Source organism: Osmerus mordax, chromosome 8 (assembly GCF_038355195.1).
Source record: "Osmerus mordax isolate fOsmMor3 chromosome 8, fOsmMor3.pri, whole genome shotgun sequence".
Taxonomy (NCBI): domain Eukaryota; kingdom Metazoa; phylum Chordata; class Actinopteri; order Osmeriformes; family Osmeridae; genus Osmerus; species Osmerus mordax.
Genome location: NC_090057.1, coordinates 10,839,735 through 10,867,666, shown reverse-complemented (window position 1 = coordinate 10,867,666; position 27,932 = coordinate 10,839,735). Strand labels below are relative to the sequence as shown.

Below are 27,932 nucleotides of genomic sequence, written 5' to 3'. Positions count from 1 at the left end.
TGCAACGTGCAACTGGACTCTTCTCTGAAAGTCAGTGGAAAGCGCACCAGTTTGCTACCATCATCCTAAACATTGGATCCCGGCATAAATGTCTCTGCTAGAGGACGTCTTACATTTGCTGCGGTCCGTCCTGGAGTATTTTGGTGTGCCCCCGGACATGGTAAGTTTTATCTTTAAGTCCGTTACTCAAGTTCATAGGACAGATGCGTATTGATGTATTTCCCAAAACATTCTGTTCACAATATTTTACAGTCATGGATATGGCATTGTGTGAGGCTGATTTGGGGGGCCTGTCTATGCATACTTGTTACAATTCTGTCCTGTTTCTCCTCTCTTGTCTGAGTTTAGCTGGTTCCAGTATGGGAAAGCCAGTTGTGTGGACAGTACCGCAGCGTTGTGCGCATGATAGGCAGCAACCTTCCACTTACACCCTCACCTCGTGTTCACTTCCAGGTACAAACAACTTTTAAATACCTTGATTTGTTCAAGGTATTTAAAGCAGGAGTACCATAAAGACACATGTTATATGCAGCCAAATGAATTTCATATGTTGTTTATCTATGTGAATAGTTAAGAATTCACCCTTTGTAACATGTATTTTTTTTGTACAGATCCCTCTTCATAGCTACAGACCGCATGGTTATGTTGATGTCACCATGGACACACCTGCTATCCCTTCATTGGCCGATGTGTTGTGGGTGGCGGAAGATGAGGGGGACAGTTTTGCGAAGATCAGGTAAGGATTCACCCAGACTTCCCTGCTGCACTTCTGCGTTTTGTCCATGGGTATTATTTCTGATCTGCTTTGTCTGTGTATCCTACCTCCAGGAATTACGTGCATCCATGTAAGCAAAGTTCTGTGAGTGGGCGAGTTGAGATGGTGCTGGAACCTCCAGGAGAAAAGGTTGGACATCAGGGGCTAGTGCCCTCACAACCCCACAACAGAGGCCCTATAATGGGGCAAAGGTCAGACCCAGAGGCCCTGAGGAAGATCACCGTCCTGGAAGACGAGTTGCTCAAGCTCCGGGCCCAGATAGCCATGATTGTATTGGCAGCACCACCCACAGGTAATATTCTTTACATCTTGTCTCTCCTGCACCCGGACAAAGAAAATAGGAAGGTCTCCTCATTTAGATGTTGTTATAAGTCATCGTAGCTCTTGTAAGATAAAAACGTCCTAATCTCTTGGCCATTGTTTTTGTTTTCCTTCTATTTCGTCTTTTGGCCTTTGCCTTCAAGCTCCACCCCCCACACAGAATGTTCCGGGCACACCCGAATCCCTGATGTCTCCTCCGATGCTCACCTCCACCCCTCGCTGCGCTCCCCCACCTCCTCCCCCACCTCCTCCTCCCCCCCCGTCCAACTCCCCTGCGGTCGCCCCGTCCACTCTGGACCTCATCCGGCAGCGCAGGGAGGCGAGCAAGCCCAGCGCCCAGGTTAAGGGCTCCACCCAGGGGCAACCGCATCCTCAGGACCAAGGGGTCCCGTCAATGCTGGATGTGCTCAAAAACTTGAACCAGGTCAAACTGCGCACCACAGTGGAGAGGTAGGCATGGAGACAAGAAATGCCATGATGTGTTCCTGTCTTCTGTGACTGTAATGAGCTTGGAAATGAGAATGCCCTCTTTTAGGCCTTGCTCGGTCAACGTCTAAAATCTAATTTCAACCCCCTCAGGTCACCGGGGGGAACACCAATGAGGAAGCGACAGAGCAGAGGTTCGGCTCTGCTGAACGATCCAGCGGCGCTGATTGCCGAGGCGCTGAGGAAAAAGTTTGCCTACCGTCGCCACGACGACTCGAATGACAAGGAGAACCGTTCGGCGGAGCTGTCACCGTTTGGCAGCCCAGAGGTGCCCCCTGTGAGTCCTGCTGTTACACACACACACACACACACACACACACACACACACACACACCAATAATTCAATGGGTCTGTAAATTAAGAGTTACAGTGTAGTTTGGTAGTAAATATTAAATCTCACTCGTGCCATAAATCAACCAGAAGGTGGTGCTATTTCTCTAATATTGGCTTAGCCTCCAAGTTTATCACAAGAGTTTATGAGGCAGAAATGTGAGAGAAGCCTGTCATGTTGTGTTTCAGGTTCCCCTGCTTTCCAGGCGTAGCCAAGGACGACTCCACCGGTGAAGGGTTACCTCTCGATCACCTCAGGTTAACTGTGACCTCTTAAAACCACCTCAGGCCCCAAAGGTCAACTATTTACCAGCAGCCAATTACATCGCCAGCTGACGTGCCTACATCAACTACTGCAACTGCTGACTCTGTTCTTTTTTTTTTTTATTCAATGGTATATTTTTATTTGGGAGTTTACAATCGACCTGCTTTTTTTCTGTTGTGTTTCGTATGGCATTGTTTTTGTTGTTGGTTTCTGCCAGAGGTGTTGAATGTAGTTCTCCCATGGATATTTCAATGTTAATTTAGCTGTATATAAGATTTTCTTTTGTACTGTAAATTGAATGTTATTTTTTGTTGTTGTACAGTTTCACCATGCCATGTGTTTGCATAGGTGGCAAATGATGTCCTGTTATCTGTGCACATTTTATTTAATGAAAATCTTCGGGGAAATCTTTAATAATGATGCAAGGGTGTTAAGCAGCTTTCGACTGCTTAAACCTGCCATGATCTTTCTTAGGTCTTGAATGTAACGTTAACCCTATCATCGTAAACAAGGTGAACTGGGGCTGTGATACCTAAATGCAGGTTTTTCTCTATGCAACCTGTCTTGTTTTCCTACGTTTTGACTTTGCTGCTTTGCGTGACATTGCTCTGGCTATACCCGTGCATGTGGAACACAATTCGACCGTCCAGTCGTCTGTCCAGTAGTTGTCGAGCTGAGTTGGAAGACCAGGACTGTATGCATTTACACTGTGTTGTCAATATACATGATATTTTCACTTACTCCAGCCCTTTTTCCTCGTGAGGATTCAAGTGGTGTGGTTTGTCTTGGCAGACTGTGAGGATTCCCAGGCTGGTGTTGGTCTATGTGTGCATTATACACGGAAAGACTGCAGCTGTTTTCAAGCTCACTTAGTATCTCTTACTTCCACTCAGATATTTCCCAGTCCTCTCATTCTTAAGGTTTTCTCAGTGACTGTAGCAGATGGTAAAACTGCTTTCCGAAGGCCAGGACTCAAAAGGAAACCCTATGTACCACTGTGAGTGCTTACCGAAGCACCTGATGTTGGTTTATTTGTATTGCCGATTAAGTTACTGCTTGGACAGTAACTGGGTAAGTTGACCAGTTGGTCCTAAAAGAAGTTGACTGCAGCCATCTTAGGTGGATAAATGATTTGACACAAGCTGGGACCCAAAACAATTTTATTAAAATAAAAAGAACAGTAGCTTTATTGATCACAGTGCTCATAGGCTGATGGCTGGAGAAGCAGGCCCAGATGATCAAGAGTTGCCATGACGACATGGTAGCGTTACAACAGGCTGTACATGAATTTGTTGGGCCAAAAACACAGGAACTATTTCAAAGCTGCCAGACTGACATTTAAGTGTCATTCTGTAAATTGAATGGAAATAGCCACTTTGTTGTGAAACATCAAGTGTCTGTGCCAGTAGAGGTTTAATCATTGGTGTGTGAAGGTAAGTGTTTAGGTAGTTTCATCCTAGACAGGTGGTTCTGAGATGGCCTGTATTTCTCAGTATTGCGCTACATAACTGGCTGCTTCATATAAAGTCAACAGTTGACATGAATACAACTGCAGGCTACTTAGATACTAAACCTTCAGGCCGGTGTAAAGAAGTGGGTGTCAGTAAACCATACAAGTTTATAGAAAGTGCTAGAAAAATTGCACAAGTGTGATCATACAAGATTTGGTCAAATAATTTTTATAGACTATATATGATGTAGAATTAAATGTAATATAAATGTATAAGTCAAAAGTTCATTACATTTACAATGTTAACCTTATAAAAAGCTGATGCATTTCATTGTGAGCGTTAGAAGTTTATGAAACTTTACATTTGTGAATTGCATTCCTAGTGGAATGATACCGTTAAAATACCCTTTCTATGGCCTATTTCAATGTGTGTGTGTCTCTGAAGGTGCACTTTGAGCCATAAAACCTGTCCTTAGCCTCATTGCTAACATTATATGAAGTAAATCATCTATACACACTACCAGGAATACATGTAATTGTTAAAACATCTATAAATGTTGAACACTATAGCCACAAAAACAGATATACATAAAGATCATTATGGCACATGTATAGCCATGTAAAGTACGTGACCCTCCTAAAGGTATGTAACTGAAGATGCAGCTGAGCGACACTAAAGACGTCACATGGCATTGAGGAATATACTGTTCTCCAGGGAACCAAGAAGCAACGTTTATGGAATGTGAGTCACTGACCTTGAGGTCAAAGTTCATACATAAACATCAAAAGGTTTACAGTGCATATATTAAGAGAAGACGTGAGAAGTAAACACCATTAAACGCATTAGTAAAAACGAAAAAAAGACAATCTGAAAACAGCAGGGTTATGAAGATGCTGTTAATAAGAAGCACACTGTTAAGTTGTCCAAGAGAAAAATTAAGGCTTTGTAAGCTTTAAAAGTTGAGGTTGCGTGTAAGTTCAGTTTACTAAGTAAGTGAAAGTTCGTAGAAATGTTACATCTATAGAGAGAGAATCTCACACAGAGCCTGTGTTAGAAATGTAGCTCTGAGGTTTCGGCATATGACCCAGTGGATTAATATACAACAGTGTTCAGGGGTACTATGACTTCAGCCCTCGTCAACAGAAACCCCAGCACGGCTCCACAAAGTCCTCCCTTCCCCTTGGCCTTTTAAGGTATTACACATATACACATATTGGTTTAATGTCTTAATTATGAGACAGATTAAAAATGCACTTTCGTGAAAATCTGTGTAAGTTCAACTGTACAAAAAATGAAGTGAAAAGAGTTTTCAGTGTAAGAGCAATTAGAAAGCTTGTAGTAAATATTCTCATATAACTGTTATTTCTATATATACTTTCATATCATTATTGTCTTCAGCGCCAGTGCGGTCCATCTGACTTGTTGGTTGGACTTTCATTCTGACCTCATCAGTCGATGCTCTTGACAGTCCGTCTTCACAGTACGGCATCGTGGGAAGACAAGCATTGACTTCAAGACGTGCCAACCTTTCCTCATCCAAAGCACAAAAAACCCTAATTCACCTAGATCACCCTTGATCCGCCCTTTCCAATCCATTCCAATCCAACAGAGAAAAATGTGTCAAGTCAGCCGTACTTTCGAAAGCCCGTCTATCTGCAGTTCTCTGCGTCTTACTCGTTAGTACTTCCACTCGGCCGCAGCACCGCAACTCTCCACCCTGAGAGGGGGAGGGGGGGGGAGGAAGAGAGAGAGGGGGGGGTGGGCGCTATAGCGACGCGTCCACTTCTCCCATCGCCGAAGCCTGCATGGAGGGTGGGAGAGGGAAGAGGCAGGAACAAAGGGGGTGGAATAAGTACTCCTCTATTGGGACAGCAGAGGAAGCAGAGAGGCCGGGTCCTTTATTACGGGATATCCTCCCCTTCTCCTCCCCCTCTCTGCACCCCGGGTTCCTCCTCTGGGAGGGGGGGGGAGTGGGCGTGGCTCCCCTCCGTGGCGAGGGGGCAGTCGGGTGGCACGCTGAGGCGCAGTCCGCCCCAGCGGGCTTTGTTCTTGTGCAGGTGTCCCATCATGCTCTGGGTGAGGAGGCTGGGCTCCGTGAAGCGCTGCCACTCCTCAAACAGGGGCTCCACGATGTAGGATATGAAGCCTGGGGCACGGGGGGGCAGACGTTAGCGAGAGATGGAGAGAGAGAGAGAGAGATATTAGGAGAGAGATGAAGAGAGAGAGAGAGAAATTAGGAGAGAGAGAGATGGAGAGAGAGAGATGAAGAGAGAGAGACAGAATGTGTGGGTGTATGGCTCACCTATCTGTATGGCAGGGACAGAGTCGGACTGCTGGTTACATAAAGGGCTTATCTCCAGGTCAAACTTCCTCTCCAAGTCACCTGTCAAGTCAGATGTTAACGGTAATAAAAAAGAAAACTGCTCTATCTCTGTGTGTGTGTGTGTTCAACCCCCTTGGTACGTGACCAATCATAGGCTCCCAACAGGAAATGCTTTCTTCCTGTTTGTCGGACTATTTCCTGTGGCCCCTGGTGGCATCAGAGCCCAGTCCAGACACACTCACCCTGTCGGTAGAACTCCTCACACACCCGCTCGCTCCACTGCCGACTCAGCTCCCACACCCGGCACGGGTTGCAGATGTCGGCGCACTTCAGAGCAATCTGGAGGAGAGAGGGGCGTCCGGGGCCAGAGAGGGGAAGGAAGGAGAGAGGGGCGTCCGGGGCCAGGGAGGGAAGGAGACAGGAGAGAGACAAGGTAGGTAGAGAGGTATCACAGTTAGAGCACGGCATATCCCAGAAAAAAAAGAGTTTCTTCCAACGTTTGTTTAACTGCCCGTGAAGCGCTAATCAAACCTGAGTAAATCAGTCATCCTGGAATGCTGTGTTTACACGTGAGGAACTCGCAGTGCCTGCCAAGTGACAGCAGAAACAACCCTGGTTTCTTTGGTGTTGAGAGAATTAGAACTGGATGTTCCATCGTGAAGCCGTCCAGTATGATAGGCCCATTGGTATGTCAGTTTACAAACTCTGGCCAAAAACACCCACCTTTCATGCTTAAAACTCTGGCCAAGCGCACCCCACCTTTCATCCTCAAACTCTGGACGCATCTGGCTCGGGGAGGAGCTGGTACTGGCAGGACATATTTACAGTATCCAAAACCATGGAGTGATTCAATTTCATTCGGTGGAATAGTGGTTACCGTGGAAACATTATGGGTTTGATTAGGTTATGACATTTGGATTTCATTTGCTCGGAGGGGAGGTTTTGTGAAGTGCTGCTTCACAGACTCTACTGGAACTGGAAGTGTGTTGAAGATGTCAGAGGTGGATCTGTAGGCAATGCTGTCTTAAGGCAATGCCACTGATTTAATGACATCATCAGCTACTGCCTTGGTATAAGAGTGTAAGATGTGCGATATCCTGGTAGACAGCTGTTGGAAAAAATACATTGTACTGGTAAGTACTCCTATAAAATAGGAGAAAGGGCACATGTGTTTTTTTTTCTTAATGGAATATTCATAGGACAGTAAGCATTTAAGCTGTAATATTTCCTGTTCAGAATGAAGTACAAAAATAGTTTTAATTATATTTTTACACTTGCCCTTAAAAGTGCCTCTAAGGTTAACCCTTGTGTTATCTTCGGGTCAATTGTGACCCTTCAGTCATTGTGACCCCCACGTGTTGCGACATCTTTACCTCATACAAAAATAAAGTTAAGCATTTTCTTTTAACCGTCGGGCTGTCTCACACCCCCCACAGCGCGAAGGTAAAAAAAAAGAAGCTTTTTATTTGTTTTTGTATTGGGTAAAGTTGTCGCAGCACAACGATGGGTCGTTGTGAACCTTCGGGTCATTGTGACCCGAAGGCAGCACAAGGGTTAAGCAGTGAAAATGTCCAACACATTCTAGTCAAGTTGTGTTTGACATTTTCGGCTGGGTTGTCATGGGAACCCACTATGTTTATTATTGCAGTGAGATGCAAGGTGCGATTCGGAGCCCCTGCTCTGGGGCAAGTGTTCTGTTCATCGCACAGGAAGTTTGTTATTGTATAAATACACCAACGTTATCATAGGCACTACTTTGGACCAACGTCATAGCCATTCCTCGCCTCAATTAAGCCCAACTGTGGCACTGCTTAAAATAGAAAATGTGCCATGAACTGATATATCTTGAAATCTGTCTGTCTGCTTGATGTTGAACCACAAAGAGGCTGCTAGCAACTACAGAGAATTATGCAACGGGAAACATTCTATCATTGTTGTCAGGGACCTTTTCTAGATTGGTTCCAGAGGAGCCAATCGCATTCCGTACAAAGGACAGTTTGGAGGAGTTGAGCATCAGGGTCTCGTTGAAAGACAGAACAGGGGATTCTGCAACAGAGACTAAGACAGAAGTCCTGTCAGGACAACCTAGAACGACAGAAGGAGAGGCGGCGCTGAGGGAGGGAGGGAGGGAGGACGGGCCGGCCACGGGAATGATAAACACCACAGAGGTGAAGGGAGGACGAGGAGAGAGAAGGAACGACTGAGACAGAGAGAGAGACCAGAGAGATACGAGAAGAGAGAGAAGACGGAGAGGCTGATGATCAGGAGGTCCGAACCAAAAACGAAATCAATAGAAGAAAAAAAATACCACAAAGAAAAGAAAACAATAAGCGTGTGTGTATTAGCCTACCTGCAGCATGAAGTGCCTGTGCTCTGCATGTTCCAGGTTGAGGTCCTGGTTGTCCAGATGTTCTCTGAACGTTGTGAGGAACTCGTTTTGACGACTGATGTCCGTGGCTAGGATAAGCGAGCCCAGCTGCTGTTCCATGTCCTGCCTGTGGGGGCAGGAGAGAGTAAACTCACTACACAGTAGAGACTGCCCACGGTTGTGGTGATAATACAGTATTGGACACAGGACAGGGTGTGTAGTGTCTAGCTGTGCTACAATTCTCATCTTTGTGTTGTGTTTGGATCTGTGTGGGTCCTGTGTTTGGTATCTTACGTGACATCGGCAGGTAGATGGGACATCAGGCCAGACTCTCTGAGCATTCCCACTGTGGAGCGCCAGTGATGACTCTCCAGCACCGACGTGTTCTACACACACACACACACACACACACACACACACACACACACGCAGTCAGAACCAGCTCACGATGCCCGTACGTCACACGCTCAACAAGATGGGGCCGAGTGTAAAACCCAACGAGCTGACTTTAGACAACGTGGAAGCCGACCACCTTGGCTGTGCTCGCACGCTCAACCACTCGTTCCCTCTCGTTCACTCCTGGACCTTCTCACTGACACACACACACACAGACAGACAGACAGGCGGAGTGTGTCTGACCTGGTAGAGGCTGGCAAGGTGATGTCGGGTCTTGATGAGGAAGGGCTGGTTGACCCCCGGGTGATCCACGTCGTGGGCGGCGGCCGCCATCAGGCCCAGGAACACGTCCAGCGGGCTCAACTGCTCCGCCAGCTACGACAGGGGTCAAGGGTCAGGGCGTATGCAGACTGCAGAGCATCGTAAACAACCGTCTGGCTTGGACTGTAGCGTCAGACTCTCAGTCTTCAGGTTACATGAGAGCTACGGAAGTTTGAAAATCGATAAATATGCTTTGGGTGGAGACAGCAGGTCTGACTGTGCGGGGTGGGAGGGAGTGACCACGGCGATGTTAAGCCGGCCATGTGAGTATATGTCCTCGTGGTTACCATGGCACCGGTGTTTGTTGATGTTATGTGGAGATTTCCTGCCGAATAAATCTTTCTGTCTGCTGTGTTACATAACAAGCTGTTCATTTGGCCGGAGTCAGAGGGACAACAGAGGGTTGGACACCCAGGCTTTGTGTGTGTGTGTGTGTGTGTGTTATCATATTACCGCTGGTGTACAGCGTCACTGATTCCTTCCTTTAAAACAATGCCGATGTCACAGCTTGATTACCTTGGGCTCCTTTAAGTAGCAGTACATGGCTTGTGTCACATCAGCTGCATGGACAGCATTGTGGTAGGGATTATGGGAGTGGTAGTCCTCCTGCACCATACCTGCCGAGTCAAGACACATTCAGAAACAAATGCAGATAATCCCTTTTATATATGTATGGATTTTGGAGAAGTATTTCCTGCTTGTAATGGATACAGATACAGCGACGAGGAACAAGGAATGAAAGGGAAAGGGGAGGCCCACGCAGGAAAAGGCCCGGGCTGGACTCAAACCCGGGAACCTGCGATGAGGCCTCGGCCCACGTGGTACACGGACTTGTCCCCCGGACGAGGCTCCGTAAGTCATAAACAACGCTGCTTTCCTAACACAGCCAGCCACAGGGGGAGTGTGGATCACTGGGTCTCTCCCTGCTGCTGTGTCGGCCTACTTACCCAGAAACCTGTGCAGTTTGACCATGTCCAGCTGGAAGTGGTGGATGAGACCATACATGTTGAACAGGTGGCACATCAGAGTCACCAGACTGTTGCCTGTTGACACACACACACACACACACACTCTTTAAAACAGTTACCAAACACAGTTAGCACACACTACCCTCATTGGAACACACCGATACTAAGCCTTCGGCGCAGTCGCATTCCAGTACGTAGTAATACAACATGAAGCAGCTTGGGAAGGTGTTAAGTAGTGCCCTCACCGTTAGTGAGGCGATCAAACAGGAAGATGTCAAAGTTCCACGTTCCGACCTTGGACAGCATGTGCTGCGGGACACAAACAAGGTCAGCTCAGCCTGTGTGTGAGAAGGGTCTTTGGAAATTATCCCTGTGCATATGTCAGAGTACCGCTGTGAGAGTGTGAGTGTGTGTGTGTGTGTGTGTGTGCACAATACTGCAACACTTGTCTATTTGTGTGTGTAACCCTCAGTGTGGGTGGTGGTGTGTGTGGACATAAAACGTGTCTGTGTGTGTGTGGCTCCTCCGTGTGTGTATGCGCACGTACCGCGGCCTGCCCCAGGTAGTCGTCGTCCAGCAGGTGCAGGGAGCCGTGGGGCGCCAGGCCGCGGAGCAGCCGCGAGGCGTGACAGTACCTCTGGAAGCTCAACAGACGCCTCACCTTCCTCCTCGTGCCTGACTCCACCTCCTCCTGGCCGGCTGGCCCGCCCGGGGCTGCTGCTGCTGACACACACACACACACACACACACACAAGGACAAGGGTTAGAATATACACACACATACAGACAGGGGGTGTATATATATATATACACACACACACACACACACACAAGGACAAGGGTTAGAATATACACACACATACAGACAGGGGGTGTATATATACACACACACACACACACACACGCACACACAGACAGTGGTTAGGTTTATGCGCACACACACAGAGCTACACACGGAAGGCAAGACACAAATGATGTCCACACAAGTAACACCACCCACACTGAGGTGGGTGATGATAAACCAGTGTACATACACACACTCTCTCTTACACACACACACACACAGACAGGTGTTACATACACACACACATTTCCCTTCTCTCTCCCCAGGTGTTGCTAAGTGTAGGGAGGGTTCTGCTGAGAACCAGGCGAGCACAGAGACGTACTGTTGAGGAGGCGGAGGTCAATCAGTGGGTAGGAGCCTCTTCTCTCAGCCAGTAAGAGCCCTGCATGACCCCTCAGTCTGCCATCCGCTGGAGATACACAGGGAGAGAGACCGGAGGGAGAGATGCAGAGAGAGAAAGAGAGAGATGCAGAGAGAGATGCAGAGAGAGATGCAGAGAGAGAGATGCAGAGAGAGAGATGCAGAGAGAGAGATGCAGAGAGAGAGAGAGCGAGAGAGAGAGCGAGAGAGAGAGAGAGAGAGAGAGAGAGAGAGAGAGAGAGAGAGAGAGAGAGAGAGAGAGAGAGAGAGAGAGAGAGAGAGAGAGAGAGAGAGAGAGAGAGAGAGAGAGAGAGAGAGAGAGAGAGAGAGAGAGAGGGGATTACTTTGACTCTTGTCATTATGGTCACTGCAGTTTGGGGGGGGGGGGGGCAGGTATGTTCATTTTTCATTACAATAAATCTTCTTAAAATGAGTTTGGGAGAGAGGGACAGAGACCAGAGAGAGGGTGGCCGGAGACCGAAGCAGGTCATAGAGATCTCACGTGATAGAGAGGAGTGAGTAAAAGGACAGCAATATGAAGGAGTTGGACCAAAAAGAGCAAACCCTCCACAAGTCATCCCACCATGTTTAGAGGCTTCCTAGCAGCAGAACAGATCAACAAGAGGGGCATTCTTGAGTAGAGAGCTGCAGTCAACACATTTGCTGTCATGGGATGAAGTTTGTTCACGTCTGGGGAGAATATACCCCTGTATGTACAGACAAGGAACACACACACACACTCTCCGACTCCCTCTCTGACCCCAGACCTTGTTGTAACCATATCTCCCAGAAAGATACACCAAGACACAACATGGTGTGATTATTACCAAATCCTGTCTGCACTTGAGGACACAGCTAAAGCAAAACATAAAACGACAACATGCAATATAACAAACATCAAAGCAAAACTTGTGTACTCAAGCAACCACACAGGCGCTTGCGCACACAAGGACACGCGTGCACACGCACACAAAGCCACGCCAAACACATACACCTCAGCAAACACAGTGATGTGAATAACTCACTGCGATTAGATAAAGCTCTGAGGCACCACAGCACAAATGAAGCGCTTATGTCCTTACGGTTGCCAGTTCCTATCTCATCCCCTCTCTTGTGTGACTCTCCGTCAGAGTAGCTGAAGCTGAAAACTGCCCGTCGGGGGGGGGGGGATCACATCACGGGGGTAACCCTCTGGGGTTGCCAGATCTGCTAAACAGTAGGGATTGCCTGGCATCTTCACGTTGCCAGATTTGGCGGATGATTCGTTTGTGTCCTTGCGGTTTTGGCAAGCTGTGTGTGTTCACAAACCACACACGCACACTAACACAAACACCCATTTCTCTTCCGACTCTGGCTCACTCCCAAATGACTACTTTTCCTTCTCTTACTCCCCCCCTTCATCTTTGGCTCCCTCCACATTCACCCCCACTCCCCCTCCCCTCCTCAATCCCACCTCCTCTCTCTTACTCTCTCTCTTCCTTTCTCTCTCTCCATCTCTTTCTCCGCCCCCTCCATCTCTTTCACTCTGCTCCCTGTCTGCCTGTGTGTGTCTGGTAAATAGGTCACCCTGTGCACTGTGCAGAACTGGGTCATTTGGGATGAAACAAACGTGAATCAAGTCATAAAGGCTCAGGGTGTTTAACATCCACTGCAGCTTGTACACACACACACACACACACACACATCTGGTTTTTGCCAACAAACATATGGCACTAACACACATACATACACACACACGCCTACACAAGCACACACTGATAGACAACCTGATGATACTCGATGCGGATGGTTTAAAAATGCTGTATGAATTGGAAAATAGGTTTCATGTAAACAACCATGAGGCACTCACACATACACACACTTGTCTCTTCTACAGCCGGTACTTAACTTCACTTTCAGGTGACAAGTGACCTGAGATGTGGCTGGGACAGTCCCATCTCCTCTGAGTCAGCAGCCAGTCAACTCTGTCATCACAGTCAAAGACAGCCAGTCAACTCCGTCATCACAGTCAAAGACAGCCAGTCAACTCTGTCATCACAGTCAAAGACAGCCAGTCAACTCTGTCATCACAGTTAAAGACAGCCAGTCAACTCTGTCATCACAGTCAAAGACAGCCAGTCAACTCCGTCATCACAGTCAAAGACAGCCAGTCAACTCTGTCATCACAGTCAAAAACAGACAGTCAACTCCGTCATCACAGTCAAAGACAGCCAGTCAACTCCGTCATCACAGTCAAAGACAGCCAGTCAACTCTGTCATCACAGTCAAAGACAGCCAGTCAACTCTGTCATCACAGTCAAAGACAGCCAGTCAACTCTGTCATCACAGTCAAAGACAGCCAGTCAACTCCGTCATCACAGTCAAAGACAGCCAGTCAACTCCGTCATCACAGTCAAAGACAGCCAGTCAACTCCGTCATCACAGTCAAAGACAGCCAGTCAACTCTGTCATCACAGTCAAAAACAGCCAGTCAACTCCGTCATCACAGTCAAAGACAGCCAGTCAACTCTGTCATCACAGTCAAAGACAGCCAGTCAACTCTGTCATCACAGTCAAAGACAGCCAGTCAACTCTGTCATCACAGTCAAAGACAGCCAGTCAACTCCGTCATCACAGTCAAAGACAGCCAGTCAACTCCGTCATCAGAGTCAAGTCAGCGAGCGTAGTAACAGTAGTGGAGGGAGTCATTAGCACAGCTGCAGCCCAGCAGATGGTAAGGCTGCTTCATGTGTTGGATGCCCAGGCTTACATAGCAAATCCCTAATTTCACTGTCTGCTCTGGCCAGCTAACCTGCCTTAAACCCATGCACACAGACAGACAAACGCACAAAACACACAAACAAATACACAGACACACTCCCACACTGAGAAAAGGGTTATAAACACAACAAACGTATTTGACTTCGACTGACCCAAACAAAACTACAATTGACCCTGACCATCTCTTCCTCTAGGTGACCAGGGGGGTATTACAGAAAGCAGGTCATGTGACATACCCGGGTAAGTTAACTCCCCAGATGACACCCAGCGTTGTAGCAACATTGCCAGTAAGTTGCTGCAACATTGGGAATCAGCTGGTGGGTTAACTTACCCGGTGATGTTGCATAACCTGCTTTCTGGAATACCCCCCTGCTCTATAACACCACGCAAAACAAAAACACACACACGGAATGACTTCCAAGGGGGGGGGGGGGGGGGGGTCAAACTGACCTGTCCGGTGCTCTACCTTCTCCTCCTCTGCCTCCGGCCCCCCACCTCCCTCTCTCCACGTTGCCCCCTGGTCGCTGTCAGCCCCCCGGGGCCCCCCTGCGCCCCCCCGACAGGCCCTCCAGGCAGCCCGGAGCTGGCGTATGAGGGCAGGGATCTCCACGGTGAGGGAAAGGCCCCCGCACGAGACCGGCGGGCCCCTCAGGGGCCAAACAGGGGAGGGGGGCACCTCCTCTACCCCCACCCCCAAGGGTCCGCGGTCGCTGCGACCCAGCTCTGAACTCCACAGCCCCTCCAGCACAGGCATTCCGAGAGAGGAAGAGGGGGGTTGGGGGGGGTGGAGGCACGGAGAGGGTGGTTGGGTTTGAGAAAGGGTGTCAGATGTGGGGATGACCGAGAGAGGGAAAAGGTGGAGAGAGAGAAAGAAAGAGATGCAGTGCGGAGGGAGAGCCGGAGATGGAAAGAGATGGTCTTACACAACGCTCGAGACAAAGACCTGCAGAGAGAGAGAGAGAGAGAGAAAGAGAGAGAGTGAGTGAGAGAGGGGCGAACTGACGTAGAAAGGTGAAGAGAAAAAAAAGAGGACAGCACTCATGGAGGACAGTGGCTTGGATGAAAGAAGAGAGGGATTGGAGGATGAGGCGAGGAACGCGGACAGTTGGGAAGAGAGACGGCGATGAGGAAGAGTCGGAGGAGAGTCTGGTGCGTGTCTGGCTCCCTCCTGGTCTACGAGTGATGCTCTTCTCCCGACCGCCTTCTGGCGCATTCTCCCTCTCCCCCTCTCCCCCCCTCCCCTCCCCCCCCCCCTTGTGTCCTCCACTGCTCTACTGATGGTGTTGGGATTTGAAAGCCCCTCCTCCGTTTCTCTCCAACTCTCACAGATGTTCTCTCCCTCAGTTCTGCTCAGCTCTCCCTGCGCTGGACGAGCTCACGGACGCAAGACAGACGCAGAGGAGAGAGCGAGGAAGAGAGAGAGATAGTGAGAGAGAGACAGACAGAGAGAGCCAGAGAGAGAGAGAGAGAGAGAGAGAGACAGAGAGCCAGAGAGGGAGAGGGGGGGAGTGAGCAGTGTTTGAAATTGTTCATGGGTTCACGGCCACATCATCGGTCTCACGGTCAGCGGCCACAGGGTTGAATGAGTTTGAAAGCCCCCTTCTACATACACACACACACTCACACCAGTTGACTGAGTCAGAAGTTAAAAAACACACACAGACGGAGATTTGCACACACGCTTAATTTAATTTGAGGTCACACCGCACAAATGGATAGACACACAGATGTTAACACCTCAAGTTATGAAACACACACACAGACAAACCACATCCGCACACACAAAAAACACTGTGGTTACAATAGGTGAGAAAGGTTAAAAAAGATAGGTTTTGTCCCCTATAAACATGTTGTGTAAACTAACGAGGCCCTCTGAGATTTGTTTAGCAACACAGCTCAGTGCCAGTGGAATGTACATTTTTGGAGCGGCCCGCTACTTTCCAACCAATTATGTTCCAGCAATCCTGCTCCAGCCAATCGCCTTCAGAGAGGCGGGCCTTCCTCTTTGGCTTATTTGTGAAATCACTGTCAAACTTGAACTGGAGGAAAGTGCCAAAGTTTAGACATGCATTGGTTGTTACCTTCGGTGGTTACCTTCTGCAGCTTTAAGCGCAGGGACTACGTCACAAATCTGTCTGGAGGAAAGCATCTAGGACGTCCTAACATGTCACGTGTGAGTGTGTGTGTGTCTTATCAGCTCTGTTCCACACATCAGCCTGAGGACCTGGAAACACCTCCCTCAGTCCTCATCCACCAATCACTCTCACATGACCACTATAGGAGAACGTTCAGGGGGACATGACCTGGCCGTACACACACACACACGTGCACTGTTACACAAGGCATAAGCCTTGAATTAAATGCTGACACAAGCTCACAGAGACAAAGCAGCGCACACGGACAACTGCCCTTGTCCAACGCAATCTGACTGACCTCCTGCTCCAATTATGGAAAACGAGCGCAAATTGTACAGTTGTAACCAAGTACGCGCAGGCCATTTTGGTGGACCAACCAACCAAGCTGCCGCTAGTCCCCTGCAGCCCCTAGCAGTCGCTAGTTGCTAGTCGCAGCTGAAAAGAAACAGAGTTACAGAGGGGATGATAGGACTGGACAATACCGTACAAGGTCCTTATAAAAAAAATGGTTGTATAGTTACAGAGAACAGTAGGGAAATGAAAACAGTAGTCATATTCGTCAAGAAGAAAAGTTGTATCAGAGAATACGGGCAGAGGTGGAAATGTGTGTGTGTGTTTTCAATGAATGTGTCCCGTGTAGTGTGTGTGTGCGTGTGTGTGTGTGTGTGTGTGTGTGTGTGTGTGTGTGTGTGTGTGTGTGTGTGTGTGCGCGTGTGTGTGTGTGTGTGTGTGCGTGTGTGTGTGTGTGTGCGTGTGTGTGTGTGTGCGTGTGTGTGTGTGTGTGTGTGCGTGTGTGTGTGTGTGCGTGTTAGGACAAGGTCAGCCCGAGCCTCGTACTGTAAACGTAGGAGATTGTCATCAGACTGGCTTCCAGATGAGCATGCACAAACACACAGCCTCTGCCAGCGCTCCAAATCAAACAGACAGCCCACAGGATGGCACTGCCCTGTGACACTCCACATCAGACATATCTGTGACCAGGGCCGCTGGTCCTCCTACACTCAGCCAGAGCCCTCGACGGAACAAACACACTGCTGTGTGACCGTGCGTGTGTGTGTGGTCGTGTGTGTGTGTGTCCTTATCAAGGCGACATGAACCCGTCGGGATTACATGTGATTCATTTGGCTGACCATTTGACCCGAAGCGGCGTACAAACGATGCATGTAGAAAACACAGGAGGGAATAGGTTATGCTGTGGCGTTATTCTTTTTATTTATATTTAAATGTATTTTTTTTACTTGCCGACAGATTGTTATAGAAGCAGGCCCTGTACTTTCTCGTTCCATGTTTAACCACAAACAGTCTTCTGAAATGAGTGACCATTTCAATATGTTTGATGGAGGAAAGAGGTACAGTTTGGTCCATCGCTTATGTCTCACAGTAAAGTGAGCAGAGTGTGTTGAGGTAAAAGGATGCTTACCCAGCATGCAAACTTGTATGTCATTCTGCTCTGCCCTTTCAAATGCGACCGGTGCACACCTCTGTCAGGAAAGAGAGACAGAGAGTTATTTCAAGGAAAACAAATGTGAAACACTCAACACCACCTTTGCTGAAGAATGTGGAATGTGCAGTTGACAAACTCTGGTTTGTCAAGCAGTAGCTAAGCATGAAATAAAACAAACACACAAAGCTATATAACTTAGAGTAAGTAGCACCTCCAACACTGGTTAGGGTTCAATATTTACCCATACAAAGTATAGACACACATGCGCAGACATCCAGTTCATTCAGTGATATAATCACACAAGATAGTCGGCAAAGGCCATACAACCGGCCCAATAATTATGAAATGATTAGTCTTGTATCCATGGTTGTTAAGCCTACTGCGACCTGCCTCAGGGGAGCAGAACACGGCATGTTCTGCAGAACACACATCTGAAATACTGGTGGACGTCTATGTCTGATTGGAGTACAGGAAAACAGAAAATGGCAGGTGGGAAACACCACAGTGCACAGGCGGCTGCTGTCTGCTCTTGGGGCAGGTTGTGTCACTAGGCTCTTTGCTGTCCCCATCTTTGTCACTGTCTCTGGATTTGTTTTGCTATGGCCATGGTGCCAAAGTGTATCCACACAAAACTGCTGTTGTTGTTTTCTGGGTTAATTGTGTGCCCCTTGTGGTTGTTTGTTTGTTGTTTGTTTGTTTTGGAAGACGGTTGTGTTCCACCTCTTCGGGATGAGCTGTGTTCTACTGAAACAAATTTGTTCATTTGAATATGGATCGTTACGGTCCAATATTATCTGTTTATTTCCTGTATACTGTTTCCTTTCTACTGTTTGTTGTACAGTATTTGCCTGAATAAATAAAGGGTTTAATAAAATCAAATAATGCTGTTCTTTTACTTGGTCTTTGTGTCTATTTCTTTCTTACACACGCACGCACTCACTCTCACACGCATGCATTCTGTTAAGCTTTGTTTCATTTTTGGTTGCTGTCCAATGGTTTCCTCAGGGGGCTTGTTGCCATTTCAACTAGTCTTCTATGTATGCAATGTCACTCAAACTAAAGAGTCTCTTGTGTCTTTCACAAAGTCAAGTCCTGTCTCCTCAGACTTTCCGACAGGCCACACAACCCAATTTATACTGTGTTCCCATGTCTGTGTAGTGTCACACTTTCTCATTTTATATCACGATGTGAGTGAGTGAGTGCTAAGGGAAGGAAGAGAACTGGTGTTAACAGCCACATCTCAGGGATAGATTTCCTTCTCAATTCACTAAAAACAAAATGTAAACAGCGCGCAGAAAATGTAATGGAAAAAACATACACTGGGTCAAACAAATTCAAACATAAATGTTAAGAGCAATTTTCTGAAAGCAATGACCTCAGATTTAAAAAAAAATTAAGTAAATTAAAGTAAATCATTATTTACTTCAAAGTTTAAGCTAACGGACATCTATTAGCCTAAAGAGTGTTATGGAAAAAGTTGTGGTTGCTAGTGTGAGCAGCAGAGACGAGACTGCAGGCTAACAGGTGGGCCTATTCACTAGATAGTGTACCAATTTTAAAGGCCTGTACTTGTATAATTCTTATTTTTCTTCTTTCTTTTATTTTTCTTCACAGCCTAGTTTATTGAAGTATTTTCTGCTTCACAGTGTATTTTCTGACAGCAGTGTAACCTCTCACAGAGACCTCTGCACATTCTGCATTAGTACAACACAAGACCGTTTGGTGTAGGCTAAACCAAACAAGTGTACGCCAGCTATATCAAAATTACTAGGCAGGTACAAACTTACTCTTACTAAATGATCAATGACTAATATTACGGTAGACGGTAAGTTACAAGTCACCTACAACTATTTGTCTCATAGCCTGCTTGTAATGTGTTGGTCGTTTTGTGCGGGGTACAAGGTTGGAAACAGACTTATCAGCTGTCATGATGTTCCATAAAGGCGAGGGTGTTCTATTGAAGCTGCGTGGCTGTAGGCTGTCAAAACAGATGTGACTGATAGCCTGCTGTGTTTGTCAACAGCTTAGATGAAAAGGTGGAGTTTAGACCACTATACTCTCGTGATCTTAAGATACAACTATCGCGCTGGGGATTCGATAAGTCGACATTACGGGTCGAAGGGCCCACATGCATCCGAAGACGAGTTGAAAGCCTACACACAGGCTCCCACCTCTGCGCTATTCTGATTTTTTGACGACACATTTTCCGGATTAGAAGAACAGTGGACGTTTTGACATGAAATTTGCATTCAAAATATATAATAAAAATAGTTGTTGACATACCTCAACCATTAAACAAGACATTGAACCATCGCGGCAGCTCAGGGATAAGTGAATGCGGTGGAATCTCGCGCGTGTCAATCGCTCTCATGTAGGCACGCGGCACAGAATCAAGCGTCTTTAAGACGCAAGGGAATGTTCACAAGCGGCAACAGTGCGAGAACATGTCCTTATATCTTTACAAGAAACACAAATGCCAGCATTCTCAGTGTAGGTCCAGCTGTCGTCTGAGTCCCTTTGGCTGTAAGTTGTCAAACCAGGCAAGTGGTGAAGTTGGACGTTTCTCCTTGTGTTGTCCGTTGCCGTATTGACTTGGCTGCCTTGCGCTGCAGTGAGAAAGCGCTGGTAGCGGTTGGTCGGACTGAAGCAGAGGCGGGACTTTAAAGTGTGGCCCAATGAGCGTAGAGCCGCAAGCTGACCAGTGCGAAGATTTCTTTTGGTGGGGAAAAGAAACTCAAATATTCTGCGCTATGGTCGAAAAGGGGGTAAGACACCCACTAGAACCAATGAAAAGTAGGCTGTGAACAAAAGCAGTGTTTTTACAGTGACTTTAGTCTTTACGTTTTTTAGTTAATTGTATACCATATACAATTACCTAGAAAACTGCAAACTATCATATTACAACATGTTATTTTTAGTTAAGTCTACTCTCCCAATTAAAATAGGCTTCTGAATAACTTAGCTTCATGTAGGCTTTTTTTCACCAACAACATTTTTCAGTTCAGTCAGACGATTCAAGTTATCGTAGGTATTGTCAACAGCAAGACGAAGAGAGACACCCCAGTTGGAAGCAGAGGGGAAATGATGGCAGACACAGACCAGAAACAATCCACAAGTGCAACTGGAGTCTATAACGACCTGAATCTGGCCTATCCAGGATGTTTACTGCAGGGGATGAAGAGAGGAAGCCAGTGGTGACAGCAGACACAGAACGGGAGACTGTCACATGTGACAATTGTCTGGCTCAGTTCATTATAAGGCAGCCCCCTGACTTCTTAGCTATGTGTGTGTGTGTGTGTGTGTGTGTGTGTGTGTGTGTGTGTGTGTGTGTGTGTGTGTGTGTGTGTGTGTGTGTGTGGGTGGGTGTGGGTGTGTGGGTGTGTGTGTGTTACAGAGAGAAAAAGGCAGAACGGTAGGAAGATGTTTTGAACTGATTTCTGTTGATGACCAGTGTTTCTCTCAACAATTTAATCCTTATGACAGGCCATCATGAGCTTATATATATATATGTTTGTGGCATGTGTGTGTGAGAGAGAGCTAAGAGAGTAGAGAGACACTGAAAGACTGAGAAGAGGAGAGAAAGGGAGAGAGAGTGTGTGAAAGGGATAGAGAGGGCAAACACGTTCTCCCAGAGGTGAGAATGACGTCTGTGAGTGGGCAGATTTCCAAGTGTATGTGTGTGTGAGAGTTAGAAAGAGAGAGAGAGAGAACTCTTGCTATTTGCAATAGCGCTTTTTAAAGGTTTTAAAGGTAGTTATACAGTTACAATTAATGATGTAAGTAACACAGGGAAATAAACTTTGATGTTCCTGAAAACCCCTTTGTGTTTGTCTTCACATCACATTTGTTATGTGTGAGTTTGTGGTTCTGTTAACCTTTTTGGCTCCAAATTGTATTGTGTCCCCGATTAGGGGAACAGACTAGAAGGTAGAAGTCCTGTCAGATTTACCTACTTGTCCCAAGCAGCTCACAACAGGATGAACCCAATGCTTCTACCCTAACTCTGTGTATGTGTGTGTGTGTGTGTGTGTGTGTGTGTGTGTGTGTGTGACAAAGAAAGGGTGGGTTTTCTGTGTGTAGGAGATAGACACACATACCCGGCCCCTTCCTGCTGAACCACTTTACATCAGTGAAAATAAAAACACGTCTATGAAAGAAACACAAACATATATTTAACACAAGGAAAGGTACCAAATCATCCTGATGCACCATTTGTTGTCATCCGTGTAACTTTATTAACCAAACAGTTTAAAGACATGATGCACCAACACACACATGCCCTCATAAATTGGCCCATATTAGATCAATCAGGTAAAGTGCCTTGCTTCTTTACAATAATCAAACATAAGATGAGAGATTAGAATCCTCTCTTTGCTGAGTCCCATATTACACAGACATGGTTAGATAACAGTAATCTGGAGAGTAGAGATTATCACCAAGTAGGAGACTGGGATTGAGCTTTGATTATATCCTGCAGAATTACACAACACCAAGGCCTGGCCTACTATTCACTAATGAGATGACCTTGGGTGCACAGTCACTTTATCTAATATCACTGTGTTGTGAGTATTTGTTGGGGTATTTGATTCCGGACAATTATGATCACTTGTGCGCATTCAGCAGCAGAAGGATACGCAATGACACATACTGTACACTTTCAACTCGCAGCACATACAGCAAATCAAAGTGCTTGTGCACGCAAACACACACATACACAGACACTCTCACCCAAGGCACGCCCACACACACTCACACAAACACACACACACACAATGCAGCAGGAAAAGATGACTTCCTATCTGATTTGAGTTGGGGAAACGGGAAGAGGGCCACTGACTCAGATATGTTGTTTACTGACCAATGGGCACCAGCAACAGAGATAGTCCAAAAAGAGGACACGAGGATGTGAAGAATAACTATCTCTTTTGCCTTGCATACAATCTCTTGCACATTGTATTTACATTTGCACTCAATTAATTTAGGATTCACTACTTTTATCCATAATGACACGCAAATAATGCATCTAGAAGTTCAGTGTTTTAGTGGTCCGAGTAAAGGAACCCTTAACTGGATTATAATGGATCCGACAGAGGAAATGACATATAAACAAGCAAATAAAGTGTTATTGATTCATTGTCATTGATTTTTAATCTCAATGGGACCTTCCTGGTTAAATAAAGGTTAAATCGATTGAAAAAAATTGTGAACTGAGAAGGAGTGATCTCTGGCTTGATTCAACAATTGTCAGTTGGAAGTACACCATCATCTAGTGGTGAGAATGAGAATCACAGTACATTTACATTTAGCAGACGCTCTTATCCAGAGTGACTTACAGTAAGTACAGGGACATTTCCCCAAGGTAAGTATGGTGAAGTGCCTTGTCAGTTGGCATGACCAGGAATCGAACTGGCAACCTTCGGATTACTAGCCCGATTCCCTCACCACTCAGCCAACTGACTCCCATTTTATCAGAGACCTTGGGCACAGTTTCTAAAGACCCACCTGAAAACACATGTTGTCCTTCTCATGCATTGCCCATCTACAGTGGAACTCTTTATAAGCGGAACAGAGGCTGAAATCTCTCATTCACAATGAAGGGTATTGTATCTCTGCTGGCTTTGCTGCTGTGTTTGTCTGAGACTTGGGTTCAGGGGGAGAGTAAGGGGGTGGTGAGGGCCTTGCCCAAGGACACAACGTCAGTTTGCATGACCTGGAATCGAACTGGCAACCTTCGGATTACTAGCCCGATTCTCTCACCGCTCAGCCACCTGACTCCCCTCCCAGTAGAAGGCGCCACTCCACCACATGACTTTATACTGGACATTAGGCACCAAGTTAAGGAGATAAACCTGATGCGGGCAACTTCTCAACCCCCCACAGTCTCCTGTATGAAATGGAGAAGGGACACAGCCTGTATGGTTGACTTGTGTGTTTTGGGATATTTGTTCTGTAGGTAAAAGGTTCAGACCTCTTGTTAATAATCGTACACTGAACAGCCTGTAGGTGTCAGGATATCCCAAGGATTGGGAGTTCTGTGCCCTGCCGTTCTGTTAATGATACTGTACGTGTGTTCATGTGCTTGCCTGTGTGTGTGTGTGTGTTTTGGAATAAACCATGTATTTACACACACACACACACATTAGCGCACACAGTTAATATTAGTCTGTTTAGTTAACATGCTGTTTACCAGTTGGCAAAGGCCTACTATGTTGTTTTAAGTGCATACATGCATTAAGAAAATCATTGCATTCCTTGGATGTGGACTAGTTACCTGGTAGGTGAGGGAACGTCTTTTTTTAATTTGATCCATTGTTTGTAGTCTAAACATTGGGCAAGAACTGTTTTGAAAGAACATGTTAGATTTAAGATAAATTAATGCTGTGGTAGTATACATCACAAACAGTGGCATTTGTGAAGTTGTCACCCTGGATAAGTCATGATGTTGAATCATCAAACTACGCCTAGCCCTGATGACAGAAACAGAGAGAGAGAGCACGGAGGGGGGAGGGGGGAGTGAAGAGGGAGAATGAAGTGAACCAGGGAGGGTGAGAGAGAGAGTGATACAAATGAGAATGGAGGCAGAGTTAAGAGCGAAGCAGAAAGGGAGAGGTGGAAGATAGAAGGATGGCTCAGGAGAGTTCAGGAGGTCCTGCATGTACACCCTGTGCTCCCTGAGGTCATTTTGCATATCTCTATGTGTGGATTTGCATTGCAAATGAGGCTCACATAAATTCAAACAGAGGTGGGATCCCCCCCTTATCGTATGATTGGCTGCCTGCTTGATCACCTGGTTGTTTTTTTGTCTTCATTCTTACATTATAGGGCCATGAACTTGTTGAGTTGTTGAGCTATTGTAGGACACTTCCTACTTTTCCAAAAATTGAAATTGAATTCTAAACTTTCAAATGATTGAAACTAAGAAGTTCTTATTTATTTCTATATTATCTTGTCATTTTTCTTGGTTTCTCTTCTTTTTTCTTTCATTAATTTACCTAGCATAAAAGACTGAGGAGAAGGCACTTGCTGAAACAAATAAGAGTTGCCGAAGATGATGGTGTAAGAGAAAGAAAGACAAATGGACAATGTCAAAGAGAACATTTTCCTGTGGATTACTGCTGCTAGCTTCCATTAATGTCTCTCACTGACACATTTACATTTAGCAGACGCTCTTATCCAGAGCGACTTACAGTAAGTACAGGGACATTCCCCCCGAGGCAAGTAGGGTGAAGTGCCTTGCCCAAGGACACAACGTCATTTGGCATGACCAGGAATCGAACTGGCAACCTTCAGATTACTAGCCCGCTTCCCTCACCGCTCAGCCACCTGACGCGACACATGATCCTGCTGGTTCCAGATGGGATATGTTACACTACAACAGTGGTTTGTCCATTTGCCTGGAAAATCCTAGACTTTGAACACAAAAAACAACAATTCAGAAAGATCCCCCCCCCCCCCCACACACACACACACACACACCCACAGATGTTTTGCTTACAGTTAGATATGGAAGAGTACTGAGGTGGTGATCCTCAGGTTCATTTGGATAACTCGTTGGATTGAGTCTAAAACACACACACACGATGCAAACATAAGGACATAGCACTGTAAATTGACACGTACACTCACACATACAAGAGAACGTGCACACATAGTCTCTGTTGCCAGTAATATTGATCATTCACTCTGGGTATTGGCTCTGGGTGAGAGGGCTATATACGTTTTTTAGCCCAGAATCTGTTCATCAAAGTGTGACAGCTCACATACACAAGCATGCATGCACACACACACACACACACACACAGAGAAAGCAGCGTGTCGGATTTTGTCTAGTGTGCATCACTGTAAATATTGACACAGTAAACATAGCCCCCCTTCACCTTAGATGCAGTTAATTGCTCCAACATCTCCTAAGCTGTTCTCACCGACCCCCTCCCTCCCAACAAAGAGCAGTTTGGAAATCTGTCATTGAGTCAGTACGTTTAATAGTCAAACCTATGCTTCTTATTTCAGTTAGAAATCTCCCTCCGGCTTGAATAATGCAAGGTAATGCATTATGGTACTTCTTAGTAAAGTAAAAAATAAGATTGGGCACTGAGGTCAGTTCAAGATGATCTGTAACATCATAGATTTGCTGAGTTGGATGACGCAGACTGAAACGTGAAACCTGTGGTTCTCCTTTTGTCCCCGATGCGTCCGGCACTGAAATGGTTAATCATATCTGGACTCTCTCTCTGAGTCACTCTCTTTCACCCTTCCCTCTATCTCTGTCTGCTCCCGTTTAGACTCTATGCCTGTTCTCTCTCTGCGTTCATCTTTACCTGTTCTCTCTCTGCGTTCATCTTTACCTTTTCTCTCTCTGCGTTCATCTTTACCTTTTCTCTCTCTGCGTTCATCTTTACCTTTTCTCTCTCTGCGTTCATCTTTACCTGTTCTCTCTCTGCGTTCATCTTTACCTTTTCTCTATACGTGTTCATCCTTATCTCTCTCTCTCTCTCTCTCTCTCTCTCTCTCTCTCTCTCTCTCTCTCTCTCTCTCTCTCTCTCTCTGTATCTCTCTTTGTATCTCTCTCTTTGTATCTTTCATGCCTTTTCTTTCTGAGTACTCTGTGTTTTAGGGAAAATTACAGTTTTTCACAATTGCTAAAACACATTCTTGAAACAGTCACCCATTTTCTCAAAACTGTAAACACAAAACCTCATCTTCAAGCACTATTTACAAAACCTCTGAATCCTCTTGCAAAATGAAACTTTCGCCTCAAAACAGTTTTACCTGTGCTCAAAATCAAGCTTTCGCCTCAAAACAGATATACCTGTGCTCAAAATCAAACACTGCTTTCAAATCATAAACAAAGTGATAAAAATTATATACACTATCAAGCAGTCAGTAAACAATACACCAAAAAATTTAAAACACATTGTTCAAAACATATAGTTCTCAAGGAGAAGATCATTTTTACGTCAAAAGGGACAACAATCTAAGGAGTAAACATGTGATCAATGTGCTTCTTCTTGTCTTTGGGCTGGGTCAGGCCAGAGCACTTTGTCGACATCACAAGCAATATTTTCCCACCTTCAACAACCTGTTTGCTCTCTGAACTGGCTTATATTGGTTGTGTCACATCATTTGAAACAAGTGAAATCAATTTTGAGTGGTTGGGTTTTGTCAATGACATGTTTTCTCTATTTGTATTTGATTGTTGCCATTTGTGTTTACCAGTATGGATGAAATGTGCATTAGAGTGCAGAATGTGTTTTGAGAATGAGAATGTGTTTAGAGTTTTGCTGAAAAGTCTATGTGAGATCTGCAAATTGTGTTTTACCATGTGAAATGGTTTAAGGTATTGACAACAGACTGCACAATTAGCTACATGAGTTCAGGCAACTGAGAACTTTGTTCAGCCAATGGGTTTTAGTGTTTTAGCAATTCAGAAAAACTGTAAGAATCGGAACAGGTGAGTCACGGTTATCAGAAGAATCTCTGTGAAAGCAGTTTAGCACTGACACACAGACATGCTCGCACGCTGACACACAGACATGCTCGCACGCTGACACACACACAGATGCGCTTGAATGCACACACACAAAAATCCACACATGGATTTAAACCCAACTAACCTTTTTTTCTTCAAAAAAAAAAAAAAAAAAAAAAGGCTACCGTAAACACTTAAATAACCATATTTTTGGTTCTTTTACGTAAGTCTGGCTAAAACAAAATGCTCTGGAACTGTAAAATGAACGTAACTATAATTATGGTAATAACAAATACTTTGGTATTATTCTGTGCAATGCACATGAACACTCATAGATCAAAACCAGTTTTGGAAAGTTAACCCTTCATAGCCGGTCTCTGTCTGAGCTATGGGTGGTTTCCAGCTTGCAAGTAGCACAACGTTCTCACATGAGTAAGACTCCGGGAAAGTCAAGGGTTAATTTTTTTTGCAGCATGGAGATTTCTGACTGTCAATACACGCCTACGTAGAGGCACACTGTATATATGCACGAGCAGATATGGAGGGACGGAGGTGGCGACGCGCTACAGAGGAGAGGTGACTGGAAGCACAGACAAAACGAGAAATGTACCAAAACAATCCTTTTTGCATTTCGATCTACGGCACTGCACATTCTGGTCTCGTTCTGTTCATTGACTGTACGGCCACATCTGTCCCCTCCTCTCTCTCCTTTCTGCTTCTTCTCTCTCTGGGACAACGTCAAATGAGGCCCCGGAGAAGAGACCATGACAGGTTTTTGCATCTTTGTGTATCTGTGTGTGTCTGTGTGTGTGTCTGTGTGTGTCTGTGTGTGCTCTTATCAGTGTTGACTTTTACAAGCCCCCATAAAGAAGCTGTATTTCTGACCCAATGATGAACAGCCTGCAGGTAGCGGCAC

General features: G+C 46.0%; 2 protein-coding genes across 3 annotated transcripts; one reads left to right on the top strand and one right to left on the bottom strand.

The window, feature by feature from the left end:
- Positions 1–7: 7 nt before the first annotated feature.
- On the top strand, positions 8–3,479 carry mtfr2 (mitochondrial fission regulator 2). Its single transcript, XM_067241089.1, has 7 exons — positions 8–160; positions 349–453; positions 612–736; positions 829–1,067; positions 1,240–1,546; positions 1,676–1,859; positions 2,102–3,479. The coding sequence occupies exons 1-7, from the start codon at positions 89–91 to the stop codon at positions 2,144–2,146; spliced, it is 1,077 nt and encodes a 358-aa protein (XP_067097190.1). The 5' UTR covers positions 8–88; the 3' UTR covers positions 2,147–3,479.
- On the bottom strand, positions 3,328–20,119 carry LOC136947190 (3',5'-cyclic-AMP phosphodiesterase 7B-like). 2 transcript variants are annotated; one of them, XM_067241087.1, is made up of 13 exons: positions 19,831–20,119; positions 17,524–17,584; positions 11,171–11,257; positions 10,552–10,727; positions 10,250–10,313; positions 9,984–10,079; positions 9,553–9,653; positions 8,959–9,090; positions 8,614–8,705; positions 8,302–8,446; positions 6,194–6,290; positions 5,931–6,011; positions 3,328–5,774 (listed from the first exon to the last, which is right to left on the bottom strand). In XM_067241087.1, exons 1-13 carry the CDS (start codon positions 19,849–19,851, stop codon positions 5,530–5,532), a joined length of 1,398 nt encoding a protein of 465 aa, XP_067097188.1. In that variant the 5' UTR covers positions 19,852–20,119; the 3' UTR covers positions 3,328–5,529. The 2 variants fall into 2 exon arrangements, with proteins under 2 accessions (XP_067097188.1, XP_067097189.1); XM_067241088.1 differs by having other exon boundaries at positions 10,552–10,724.
- Positions 20,120–27,932: the final 7,813 nt, after the last annotated feature.

Bases quoted from the DNA above. Each gene is read 5' to 3' on its own strand.
- mtfr2 (XM_067241089.1), top strand. From the start codon at position 89: ATGTCTCTGCTAGAGGACGTCTTACATTTGCTGCGGTCCGTCCTGGAG. The intron at 161-348 runs GTAAGTTTTATC...GTCTGAGTTTAG, and splicing joins TTGGTGTGCCCCCGGACATG to CTGGTTCCAGTATGGGAAAG. The intron at 1,547-1,675 runs GTAGGCATGGAG...CAACCCCCTCAG, and splicing joins CTGCGCACCACAGTGGAGAG to GTCACCGGGGGGAACACCAA.
- LOC136947190 (XM_067241087.1), bottom strand. From the start codon at position 19,851: ATGTCTTGTTTAATGGTTGAG. The intron at 8,706-8,958 runs GTCAGACACACT...GTGTGTGTGTAG, and splicing joins ACCTTGCCAGCCTCTACCAG to AACACGTCGGTGCTGGAGAG. The intron at 6,291-8,301 runs GTAGGCTAATAC...TCTCTCCTCCAG, and splicing joins ACAGGCACTTCATGCTGCAG to ATTGCTCTGAAGTGCGCCGA.